The sequence below is a fragment of the Typopeltis vanoorti genome, chromosome 8 (genome assembly GCF_054136105.1).
Source record: "Typopeltis vanoorti isolate ZY-2024b chromosome 8, IOZ_Tvanoo_1.0, whole genome shotgun sequence".
Lineage (NCBI taxonomy): Eukaryota > Metazoa > Arthropoda > Arachnida > Uropygi > Thelyphonidae > Typopeltis > Typopeltis vanoorti.
This window is the reverse complement of record NC_143556.1, coordinates 98,812,340-98,826,256: the sequence shown is the minus strand read 5'-3', so window position 1 is coordinate 98,826,256 and position 13,917 is coordinate 98,812,340. Positions and strand designations below refer to the sequence as shown.

At 34.4% G+C, this 13,917-nt stretch overlaps 1 protein-coding gene across 5 annotated transcripts in view; it reads left to right on the top strand.

Moving 5' to 3' along the window:
- The window catches only part of LOC150104220 (3',5'-cyclic-AMP phosphodiesterase 4C-like), a 360,345-nt gene that overhangs the window by 324,200 nt on the left and 22,228 nt on the right, over positions 1 to 13,917 (top strand). For all 5 annotated transcript variants that reach the window (XM_090396234.1, XM_090396235.1, XM_090396231.1 and 2 more), the window contains 3 exons: positions 6,576 to 6,688; positions 8,383 to 8,473; positions 10,385 to 10,611. In XM_090396234.1, the coding sequence (XP_090252360.1) occupies positions 6,576 to 6,688; positions 8,383 to 8,473; positions 10,385 to 10,611 (431 nt within the window). The remainder of the gene's footprint in view (positions 1 to 6,575; positions 6,689 to 8,382; positions 8,474 to 10,384; positions 10,612 to 13,917) is intronic.

Sequence of the window (13,917 nt, the reverse complement as noted above, 5' to 3'; positions counted from 1 at the left end):
GCCTAGAGCTTGCTTTCCCACATTCCTTAATAAGAGATATATTTCTCATAAAAATTCAAAAATATGCTTTTCAAAATCTACAGACTCCTTCGTTGACATACAGAAACTGCTTTTTGCACTCTTAATTTGTTTTTCGCATTCATAACTAAACAGAAATTAAGACTTTAAACTTCACAAGCAACTAAAAGCAGGGTTACCATATTTCTGAAAACAATATGCAACATCAAATGTAAAAAAAAAAGTGTAAAGAAAAATAAAATGTATACCTTCAAATAAATATTTATGATCATGGCAAGCAAGAAATTCATCAGATATTCAAAGTTTTGACATTCACACCATATTGTTTTCATCATTTGGAATACAGCAACCTGAAAATTCGCATCACCCAATATGCTTTTATATATATATATATATATATATATATATATATATATATATATATATATATATATATATATATATATATATATATTACCAAGTAATTTTATAAACTTGGTTATTTTACTCCTAATCCCAAGTAAGCAAACAGTTAAGTTTGCGCCTGAACGTAGTTCAAATCTAAAGGTGGTGCAACACCAGGGCAACTCATTGTAAAGATGGCTAAAACTCTGATCACTATTCTTAGTATTTTCCATAATGTAAAGCACATCTCACTAAGAGGTGTATACTGCAATACAATACATTATTATTAAAAACACCTTGTAGCAACTTATATAGGTAAAGTTGATAAGGCTCTGTATTACTAAAATCTTGGTATTTAGGGTCTAGCTACTCACTGAGACCTCAAAAAAGGTTGAAACCGGTCTGGGTAGTGACCCCACCCATAATGTATTGCAGTATACATCTCTTAGTGAGATGTGCTTTACATTATAGAAAATACTAAGAATAGTGATCAAAACTTTACCCACCTTTACAATGAGTTGCCTTGGTGTTCCACCACCTTTAGACTTGAAGGACGTTCAGGCGCAAACTTAACTGTTTGCTTACTTGGGATTAGGAGTAAAATCACCAAGTTTATAAAATTACTTAGTAACCCTAATACATTATTCCCAAGGTAAAAAAACTTATTTACATCTATATCTCCTCCAGAGATTCTTATTCAAAATAAAAACACCCTGTAGCAACTTGTATAGGTAAAGTTGATAAGGCTCTGTATTACTAAAACCTTGGTATTTCAGGGTCTACCTACTCACTGATGAGACCTCAATGAGAGTGGAAACTGGTGCGGGGTGGATCTGGCTTTGAGAGGCTCCTCTAGAAGGTAGGTTACCGCTGAGATTATGGCTCTGCTTGGTGGTGGGGTGAGCCTGCCACTGGGTAGAGCCAATGCTGAGAAGTTCTTCTCGGTAATGGGGTGAGCCTGTCATTGAGTGGAACAACGCTGAATTTGATGATCTTTCGGGATCGTCTAATTTTTAGAGCCCGCTTCACCTATACATAAGATTGAAACCGGTCTGGGTAGTGACCCCACCCATAATGTATTGCAGTATACATCTCTCAGTGAGATGTGCTTTACATTATGGAAAATACTAAGACTAGTGATCAGAGCTTTACCCACCTTTACAATGAGTTACCTTGGTGTTGAACCACCTTTAGACTTGAACTACATTCAGGCGCAAACTTAACTGTTTGCTTCCTTGGGATTAGGAGTAAAATAACCAATTACTTGGTAACCCTAATATATATATATATATACACACACACAGACTGTATATATTTTTTTCAATCTGCTTGTTGTTTTTTTCTATTTTACTTTTAAATCTTGCAGTTGTAATTTTATGACCGAAATCTCAGCGAAGAGATTGTCTATCTCAACAACTGATTTTTCCGAAGTAGAGAGAGGTATGGAATTAACAAATTCCAAGGATGCATCAAGATCTGGCCACTGAACTGGATCTCAAAATCCCGACTTCAGTGTAGCTTTGATCCTGATTTCCCACATTTCTTAATAAGAGATACATTTCTCATAAAAATTCAAAATCTACTTTTTATGTCTCCTTCGTTGACATACAGAAACTGCTTTTGCTTGCAAAACTGTGGGGATGGACTTGTTGTCCCTTCTGGCTATTAATTTTACCTTCGATTCCTTGTGCTTCAAAGCTGAAATTTTAATTTTAATTTTTTTTTTCAAAATGTGATATTTTTCTTTAGCATTAGTAAGTTTAACTAAAGAAAATTAGACAAACAAGGGTTTGACTCTGCGTTAGCGATTTCCTATTAGAAACTTCTTTTGCCAGCACAAATAAATAGTTATTTGTATTTCAAATGAATATTAGCTCTGTAGTATACTTTGTTAATTTCTATGTTACAAAGTTCCAAACATGTAATCCCAAGTAAGCAAACAGTTAAGTTTGCGCCTGAATGTAGTTCAAGTCTAAAGGTGGTTCAACACCAAGGTAACTCATTGTAAAGGTGGCTAAAGTTCTGATCACTAGTAAACCTTTAGAGTGATTGTAAAAGTCAACAGTGTCTAATCATGACGCATATCCTCCCTTTTGATGTTTATGCACACTCCTTCTGTGATGCTAATGATGCCAACATTCTAATTGAGATTATCAGTTCTGGTTTTCGTGTATATGGGCGAAATGTTTAAAGATAACTCAAACAATGTAAATAGGTAGCATTAGACATTTTTCTAAAACAATTAATTACAGGATATGGGCATGGATATTTGTGATTTTCGGTAAAAACACTAGTGTTAGTGATGGGCAGTAGATGGCCTTGGTGTAGATGATATGGTTCGTTGCGGTTCATTGTAGTTGGTGGATTGAGTGATGGAGACGGATAGATGTAGGGTAGGTGTCCTACCTCAATGAGTCCGTGGACTCCCTGGAGGTGTCAGATAATAATAATATCAGTTTTTCACAATTTTTTTTAATGTTCGACATTGATGTCGCACAGTGTTTTCAAGAAATATGGTAACGCTACTTTCAGATTTCTGTTTAGTTACGAATGCGAAAACAAAAAAAAAACAAAAAAAACCGAGTGCAAATTACCAAGTCGTAGTGCAATCTGTCACTACATTGTGAAATTAACAGAAGAGGATGGCAGTGACTTTACTTTCAATCCTTGTTTGTCTCATTTCCTTTCAGTCAACACTTACTAATGCAAAAGAAAAATATGGGAGCCTAAAGTATAATCTTTGGAAGCTGGATTAGAGGAATTAAGTTGAAAATTATAGTCACAGATCTAATATTCATTGAAATAAGACTAAATAATTATTTATTTGTGTTGGAAAAAATATGTAACATAATGAGTGAAAAAAATATATCACTACTGTGAAATTAATGCCGGCAACTGAAAAAAAAAACCATTATGCCACACGCTAACAAAAATAAAACTCATCTCACTTGTTAGAATTCCATACTCTAACTACCACCGAGAATTCCACACACACAGGAAGTCACACATACCCACGACAATGACGTCACATTGGACAGAAACCTATAATGAACAACAATCGAGTGCATTTTCAGTTTATTTACTGTAATTCGTTCTTTCAGGCCGCAGATCGTCTTGTGTGTGTTTTGTATACTGTACTGTTTTGTGTATCCCGTAAAGTAAAAAAATAAAATGAGCGAGCCCAAAACCCTTTGGAATTTTTCTTTCTTCAGGAAAATAGTAAGAGAGACAAATCTTGTGAAATATTTCTATGTAATTGCATATTTTAATTTTTCATTGTGAATATACTTGTATTCACAATGAAAATTTCAGTCAAATAAATGTGTATTTGTAAACTTAAATGAACAATTAAGGTGTCATTGATGTGTGGTCACTCATGATGTCACTGATCTTAATAAAAAATGACTTCGCGAATCCTTATCTTATCTTGATCTTTATCTTGTTATTAGTGACACCCCTACTACTTTGATAGACCTAGACCATCGGATGTGTTTAAGTTAGGACAGTGAAGTAAAGTTTCTCACGTTCCTTTATAGAGAGGTTCTATAAGAAAACGACTTTTACGGAGGATTATTGTCGTGTTTTTCCAGTGAACTAGTGTCCATAGCATGCTCAGCAAGTCCAAACTGTTCACGCTCATGGTATTTAATATATGACTTTGTGGTCTTTTAGACGAATAAAAGCACATCGTCCTGTTTTTTTTTCGAAATAAGATAACCCACACAAGCAAGGAATATGGTAGATGCCTAGATAACTGAGAGGTGGATCCTTGTCCTTAGGGGAAGCGAGAAATTTGGTGATTTTTCTGGTGGGGCGAAAAGCAATAAAAATATTCAGCGGTTTTAAAGCTTTCGCTATATGTTCACTAATGCCATGCACATAAGGAATAGGGATGCAAGTTATTTCTTCTGTAACAGTTATGGTGTCTCTATCTCTACATATATCCCCTTTGTGGGAGATAGTATTTTTTAAATTTGTTAATTTTCCTAACTTTATTTTGTGTGTTAGGAAATATTAATAAGTTAGGAAATAAATTGACGTTTTTTTGAGTGCTGCTCAGATGGTGCTTTTTAGAATTGTCTGTTATTGTATAATTGCCTTTCTGCGATCTTGTACTAACGATGCGTATTAGGCGGAAATTGTACGTTAATAAAGTGAGTTTACATGAGTGTTCTTCGTTTTTATATTTCTGTTCATTATGCCAACTAACGGTATTTCATTATGGAAACAAACGCGTCTGAATGATTAAATTTGATTGTTTCTTTCCAAAAACTTCCATTTAGAATTACAAGGTTTCTGTACATGAAGTCTAATATCGACAACTTGAAATTCAAAAGCAGTTCTAATCATAGTTAAAGGAGTTTTTTTTTTATTCTTAAAAGGTTAAATCATAAGTTAAAAACAGGTAGGTTTATGTATGCTGTACTCACACTCTTGTGTGTATATTCAGTGGACAAATGTCCGCTGTGTATATAGGTTTCTCTACTCCGATGTACTTGTAAATATTTACTACAGATGGCAGCAAGGAGAAATATATATATAAATGATCTCAGAGAAAACATACGGAAGCGGAAAACACGCAAATAGGTCATAAGAGCACATACAATATACAAATATAAAACACGGACTTCATAGCTATGTTTCGGCCGTAAATCCAAAATAACCAACTCAGATAAAAGAATCGATATGTTGGGTTGGCAAAAGCACCTTTTTGGTGAGGATATCCACAAACATGTTCTGATAATATTGAGCATATTAAACAGCGTATATATGTCTTAAAAATTCGAATAGGGTGAAATTAAGTGCCATCTATTGGTCAAACACGAACTGTCTTAGATTTTTTCCTATTAATATATATTTTTTGACTCCCACCAACGAAAAGTTGTAAAACTATACTGCATTAGTGTCTTGGACGGACAAAAGATTTTTATTTCTATTTTTATGATGATCTTTTTTTCTTTTTTTTTTTTGTATTTCTTATTTTTTACGCAATCCAGAAACTTTACTGTAGAGACCAAACATGATATTTTTTCAAGCCACTTCAGACCTTCGATAAGCGGGACGATTGTCTCAACTCTTGGCTATGAAATTCATCTCCTGTTTAAAGACAATCGCAAACATCTATGCTTGCGATTCATTTTTTTTCCTATATTCAGTTCTTTCATTGTTTCTATGAACGTCTATTTGAATAAAGAGTTAAGTGTTATAATCAGCGAAGCAGACAAACGTTTTGGTTTAGAGATTGGTTTTATTATATAGACTGCCCTTTGTGTTCTGGCCCATAGCTAGTGATGTACACTAGCTATGGGCCAATTAATGAAAACGTAATATATCTGAACCTGGAGGAATAACTATCGTTTTGCTAAATTCGAAATATCGGAATGTTGTTATTTCCCAAATAACATTAGCAGATGTTGTCCATTGGTGTTTTTATACTCTTCGGGGAACACGTGTGAGAAGTTTGAAATTCTAAGAAAATTAAATTATGAAAATAATTTAATTTTCATAATTCATTTGCACCGATTAATACAAAAATGCGGTTACCTAAAAAAAAAGCAAGCAACAAATGCAAGCTGTAACTTTAATTTATTTAAAATTATAAACGAATTATAAATTACTAAGAGTAGCAGATGATACCATTGACATAACTGTCTGAGTCAAGTTTTTTATTCTGTTTAATATCTATATTGCCACTTAATAATAATGATAACATGAGAATCTTCTGCTAAGTATTCCTGTTCATCGGTTAATATAAAGAGTATCTGAAACCACTTTTTATTTAACGCGAGTGACTATCAGGAATGCCTCCACAGCTATTATTGATTATACTTTGCCATCTTGTTTATTATTGGTTTCATAGCTTTTCCTGATGATCATTGCATTTTGTGATGACTGAAAAAACAACGTATACAGGAATTTATAAGTACAATAAATAATTACTTATTGCTTCTTTCAAGTAGTATAAATAAATGAAAAATTTTGGTCGTTTTACCGTTTCTCAAATTACTTTCTCAAGTCAAATGATTTGGTGATCACTGACTTCAGAATTCTAAGATACTTGTGTTTGTGTAACGATATGTGTACTAATTGGAATTGCTATTCATTTCTACATTTAACAATACAGTTTGTCACTTATGAAACATTTGACAAAAATTTATTTTATTTCGATATAGAGGAAGACTTCACAAAATTGGCGGAGGAGACACTCTCCGAACTCGACTGGTGTTTGGAACAACTGGAAACCATCCAAGCTCATAGATCGGTTGGAGATATGGCCTTCAGCAAGGTTAGAATGTTAATTAATCATAACGATGAATGTATAATTGCAGTGTTTGTATATTCTAGTAAGTATCTTCATTGTGAGATTGGAAACAACTTTTATGACCTTAGAAAGCAAACCTAATCTAGATAAGAAACTGCGTAGACCTATAGAGATGATAGTAAAGATACAAGAAATAAAGTGGAAGAAATTCGACTGTGAAATGGATAATTAGCCCTCTGTTTTATTCTTTCATTTCCCACGCAGTCTTAGGAATCTTTAGCTGGGTTTTTATGTAACATCAAAAACACCTACGTACTACAGAAGTATTAGACTATTGTAAACCATTGCTGATGCTAGATTTCATAATAATATGAATGATAAGTGAAGAGTGAAAAAGAGATACATACATTGCCTAGTAATTTTAATTCAAATTTAATTACATATTATTTAAGAAGTCTACACTTATCTAATGTTAATATTAACTTCTTTGTGATATGTTATTAATAAGTAAAAAAGAGAGAGGTAAGAGTAAATAGCTAGTGATGTACAACCCAGAACAGTTAATGAAACATAATATACCTCAACCTGGAGGAATAACTATCGTTTTGCTAAATTTTCTAAGTTTTGCTAAATATCTGAATGCTGTTATTTCCTAAATCTATTAGTGTCTAACTGCATATCACTAATTGGATGTAAAAACTCAAGTATTTATCGGAACTGATCTTGTCTAATCTAGTTCAATGATATATTAAAACACTGCACGTGTTTTGATATTCACCAAAAAAAATCTAGCTGATCATTTATTTGCATTACTATGCTTTTATAGTTCGCATTAATAAGAGATTTAGATCCGCAATTGTACCACAGTACTGGTGGAATAAGTAAAATTACCTACCTACTTACAATTTAATCAAATTTACTTACATTTAATCAAATTATTCTTTGGCTGCAACTCACTATGGAGGGAGGGATGTTCATGCGGTAAGTTACTTAAACTAGTTACGTAATTACATCATACAGAACTAAGACATTTGAAGTTTAATCCACAGAACATAAGTGATGCTCTGCATCAATGTTAGATCTCTTTATAAGATCATCGAAGGCTATTAAGTTGGTCGGTATGTCCTCCTTCCTGGTTGGAAATAATGAAATTTGATATTTTAAATTGTTAGTAAAAATTATTATAATCATCTCGGTTTTGATATCAGCGGCATTATAAAGCTATGCATTCCTTATAGTTTTTTATATGCAAAAAAAAGGAATATTCTGTACAAATTGCTTAAGCGGTATATTATGACTTTCGTATGCCTTTTAATAGTATTTCATTTAGTGTCCTTTTTTTACTTGTTTTAAATGTTCTTAGAATCTTGTTCTATCCTCGCCACAATAATTGCTACTTATCATGACAGAGATACTTTCTTAGTTTGATAATATTGAACAGTTCATCAAAATAACAGTGTTAATTATAAAAACTATTTTAGCAATAACTATAGCATTTCGAATTTATTTAAACAACCTTGTATTTCACTTATCGTGGCATTTTCAGTTGTAAACAATCCTTGCATGAATTTCCATAATAGTATCACAATGGTAAATAAGTTTATTTACGTACTAAATAGATAAGTTATAGTTCAATAACTGCGGATTTCTTTCTTGATTTAAGAATTATATCTAGCTATTTAGAAGACTCATTTTGATTGTTTTTTTTTCTTTCTTAGTTCAACAAAATGCTGAAAAAAGAACTTAGCCACTTCTCCGAGTCCAAATCAGGAAGTCAGATCTCAGATTACATCTGTAACACTTTTCTTGGTAAGTATGTGAGAGTTTGTGTGTTATATTAATATCAGCGTTCATTTACACAGCTTGCATTTGTGAGATCACAGCACAGCATAGCTGCAAATAAACCCTAATGCAAAGCATGCTGATTTCAGAAATAATAGAAAATATAAATCAGTTTATGGTATGTGAAAAATATTGAATGATGTACACCAACCTAGATATCCGAATATTCGTTAAATAATAAAATTAACAAACGGTCCCATTCTATGAAAGGTTTCAAATAAGATGTACTAAATAGCTTTCCATATAGGGCTGCAACAATTGTGAGGTCACGACTTTTTGTATAAACACATTCTAAGCTTAATATTACTTACATGGTAAATCTCTTCGCATCACTGTTCCTGGAAGATTAATATCGTATATTATTGTGGAAAATGGCGTGCGTTTTCATATTATACAACAGTCACTGAACCATATCTTATAACTCCACAAACGCTAAAAAGTGCCACTTATTTCTCTACAGAAATAACAGTGGCGCTTATGGTGATGGAGGCCTACTAAAAAGAACACTCTAAACTAACTAAAGTGCTCTTTTTTTCGCAGGTCTTATTATCCGAATTTTCCCTCTGTTTAATTAGTAAATGAGATCATTAACTGACGTAATACCTTTTTATTTATTTACAAAACACTTTGCAGATTGCAAATTTGATATCCGAAATTCGATATATTCTAGTTTTCATTTTCTATCTTCAGCAATAGTCTGCTCGACGCCAAACTTGTTACAAACATCACTTATACTCAAGGTTACGAATAATATACCAGTGCTTATATAATATATTTTGTTTGTCAGCTTTGCAGTTACTAAAGTATAATTCTAAAAAAAAAAAAAGATTTAATTTAAATCAAATAGACCTCCTCCTTTATAGTTAAAATACGGTGCTTTTATTCTGCGCCAATAGTGTAGAATGGGTTTATATTTTTCATACTGCGCATGCTCGGGAACGTATAAAGTTGAAGACATTATTATGGAGGTTTTAACATTCTGATAACAAACAGTTTCTATTCCTCCCCCTCCCCACCAAGCTGAAGAAATGCACTTCGCACACCTATCCTGAAATGAAGATATTTCGCAGACTCGTTTCACTTTATGAAACGTACCTCTCTTGCCTTCTCATTTTCTACCCGATATATCAACTCTGCTGTGGGTCTGCATCATACTATACACGTAGAATCATTTATCTGAAAGCCTCCACATTTTTTCCCCATTCATTAAAATATCCTAAATGGCATGTTAAGAAAAAAAGTTCCCCAATTCTTTTTGCTTTATGTTGCAAATAAATTAATAAAATTGAAGAGCATGAAGGACCGACATTTTGAATAAACAACTATCATATGAATAAATAAAGCACATCAAAAGTCTACGGGTTACTATTTGAAGACTTTCTCTTGGGAAATGAGAAGGTCTGTAGGTTCATATCGTAACACAGAATTTCAGATGAATTTCTTGAAATTGTTTTTCCCATTCCTAGCACGTGTATATATTGTACGTGATGGGAAATGTGGATTTTTTTCCTTTTAAAAGGCTTTTGCACGTTGTGAAACATTAAAAAAATTCTGTATTCGCTGTTTTGGCTTCACACAGAATTGTTCTTGTTGGTATGGTAATTATCGAAGTCTTGGATAACAGTTCCTATTTTTGACATTTAAGTCTTGGGATATAAATATTTGTATGCCTTTTGTCATTTTTGTACATTTTGTAATATACTAGTTTAGTGTATATTAAAAGAATCTCGCCTTCTCACTTTTGTGATAGGATTGTATTAAGAATTCTTCTAGGTCTTATTCGGAACGCTATCCCATACCCATATTAATGATAATTTATATGTTTATATTTCATACCTAGCTGTGTTTTTTTTTTTACTTCCATTTTCTTCCCTCTAGACAAGAAACAGGATTTTGATCTCGAGTCTTTAAAAGAGGAAGATGAGACAGAAGAAGGCATGCCAGAACCAGAACCGCCACCGCAACCACCTCCGCAGCCAAGAAACAGAGCAGGCCAAGCAATGTCACGCATCTCGGGTATTAGAAAAGCAGTATGTCACAGTAATAGTTTCAGTATCCTGCCGAAATACGGAGTGGAAACTCCTTACGAAGAAGAACTAGGAAGGGTAAATATAATATAAAACAAGGCATTTTGGTCAAATTGGGTTTCTCTGTTGCTGGGAATGTAGTCAAAATCTTTAATCAGAAATGGTAAACTTGTTGATTTTATATGGTAATAGAGATTAACACGAAATGAACATTTAAAACCCATGAAATGTAAATTTTATCCACGCCATATTATAATAAAGGGTTGGTAACGAAAATAGTAACATTTGCTGAACATAAATTGCGTTCTTTGCAATGTTTTCTTGATTTGTACTGTATTTTGATTCACAATAGGCTGACAGAAGATGATATATCTAGTGGGATAAAATGTGAAGGGTATAGTGTGTTCAAGAGGGACAGAGAGAAAAAAAACGGGGGCAGGAGTGTTGTTGATGATAGCTGATGAACTTCAGCCAAGGAGAATTGAAGTTGAACAACTGCAGGATAGTGAAGAGAGCACATTTGAGGCGATTTGTTGTGAGATTGAGACAAGCAGAACAAAATATACAGTTGGGTGTTGCTATAGACCAGGTGATGGAATAGATGGTGGATATAGTATGCACAGACAAATAGATGCAATGAGTGGAAGGAAGGTAATTATTATGGGGTATTTCAACTATGATAACACTGATTGGAAGGAGGAGAGGACACAGGGGAGGAAGGAATTGGAATTGGATTTTATGCAGTTATTAAGGGATAACTACCTGAGACAGCATATAATGGAATATATTAGGGGTTAGAGAGTGCTTGACCTAGTAATTGCATCTGAAAATTTGACTGTAATGAATATCACTACTTTACCACCAATTGGTGAGTGTGACCATAAGGTTTTGACCTGGGAGGTGGCCAAATGTGTGGAATTTTCAATTAAGAAAGGGTACACGTGGAAGTACCGGGTTGGTGAGTATGATAGGCTCAGGAGTGCCATGGCATGTAAAACTGCAAGGGCTGGAGGTTGATAGTGCATGGGAAGTGGTAAAGGAGTGTTTGAAGGAGGTAATGGCTGACTGTATACCTAGAGTCCGGATAGTAAATCAAATAGAGGTTAAATGGATGAATAACAGCATTAATCTTGAGCTGCAAAAAAAAGAAACAATTGTGAAGGGAATTTAAGGAGAAAGGTGATCTGCAGGCACACGAACAATATAAAGCACAGGCTAGAAAGGTAATGAGTGTGGTGAGGAAATCAAAAGCTGATTATGAAAGGAAATTAGCCACGCAAGCTAAAGGGAATCCCAAACAGTTTTTTCGATATGCTGCAAGTACAAGAAAAAATGTATATGGCAGAATGATTTTAAGGAATGCCGATGGTAGGGAGGTAACTGAATTAGTTGAAATAGTGGAATTACTGAGCGAGTACTTTGCAAGAATATATCATTCAGGGGGTAATATTGAAGGAATGAAAGATCCAACAGGTTACGGGAATTGAGGTGAATGAAATGGAGTTGGATAGTATATTACAAAACCTTAATGTGAATACATCTGTGGGTTTCGATGGTATACCAGCTCGGGTCTTACGTGAAGCGGCAAAAGAATTGTCAGTGCCCTAGACCATTTTGTTTAATTTGAGTCTCGGTTAGTCTGGGTTAGTCCCGAGGGGTGGAAAGGGTGGGAAATAGTACCACTGCATAAGGGAGGTTCCAAAACTGCTGTTGCAAATTATCGACCGATCAGCATATCAGGAGTCGTTGTCAAGGTTTTGGAAAAAGTAATCAAGAGAAGAATATAGGAATGGATAGATGATAACGGGATACTGTATGGGGGGCAGCATGGTTTTTTGAAGGGTAGATTATGCCTCACTAACTTGCTCACGTTTTATAACACAGTGAGGGATGAGCTGGAGTCATACTGCTGGACCTTGCTAAGGCCTTTGACAGGATACCAGATGAAATTCTAATCAGCAAACTCCAGCATATGGGGATGGATATAAGGTTGGTGAGATGGACAGGAGGGTGGTTGACGGAGAGATATCAGAGAGTAGTTTATTCAGGAGTAGAGTTCAAAAGACGGCCTGAGACTGTGTGCCACAGGGTTCTGTTCTTGGACCACTACTATTTAATTTGTTCATTAATGATATCGGAAATGACCTGAGAGAGGAACTATTAATTTGTTTGCTGATGATGCTAAGTTGGGTAGAGCAATAGTGAATGCACATGATGTCAAAATTTTGCAACATGATTTGGATAGATTGGGGGACTAAGCTAAGGAGAATGGGTGTCAATTTAATGTGGCAAAGGTGTAAGGTTATGCATTTTGGGGTGAAAAGATTAGCAGCAGTATACCACATTGGTGGAACTGTACTCCAGGAGATTGACGAAGCCAGGGATTTGTCGGTGTGGTGGATAGGGAGTTGACGTTTAGGGGGAACATTGCAAACGTTCAGCTCATCAAATCACTTGGTTACTGAAGAATACTTTGACGAGCAGAGACAAGGAAGTTATTGTTCCTCTGTATCGAGCATTGATAAGACCCCCATCTTGACTACTATGCCCAGATCTGGGCGCCAGGGTTTCTTCTTGATGGGGAGGAGGTAGAGAGGATCCAGAGGCGAGTGACCAAGATGATAGCTGGTCTATGGAATGAACCTTATGAGAACAGGTTGAATATTTGCGGGTTACAGACATTGGTTGATAGGCGGAAGATGGGTGATATGATTTAGATATTCAAATTACTGAAGGGTTTCTATAAGATTAATTCAGAGGATATTTTTCAGAACAGGTCTGGTGGTGGGAGGACTAGGGGCCATCCATGGAAACTGGGAAAGAGTGTGGTTAGCAAAAGTGTTAGAACTAAGTTTTTTGCATGGAGAGTGGTGAATGAGTGGAATAAGTTGCCAGAGTCTATTGTGGGTGCCATACGTGTGAGTGGGTTCAAGGCAAGGTGTGATAGATACTGTGTGGAAGCTGAATAGTTGTTGACATGATGTTAAGGCCTCCCTTGATGAGTCTAAGGACCCCTTGGAGTTGCCCGTAATAATAATTACTGAATAGGTTGAAAACAAAAATTCAATGTTAACCTGTCATTGAATCCTTGATGGTCCTAATACTTGGCCGAAAAATTTTCTAGAAATAAATTACATAATGTCCCTTAAATATTTTCATTATAAAAATATTGAATGTTTGGGTATACAGCATATGAAAGAAAGATATTGCTCCGCAAAATGTATATATATATATATATATATATATATATATGTGTGTATGTATATGTGTGTATGTATATATGTATGTATATGTATGTATATATATATGTATTGTCTAAGTAACCGTTAATCGAGTTGTAAGTTGCAATATACTATTTTTTGTTTAGAGATTAAATAGATAATT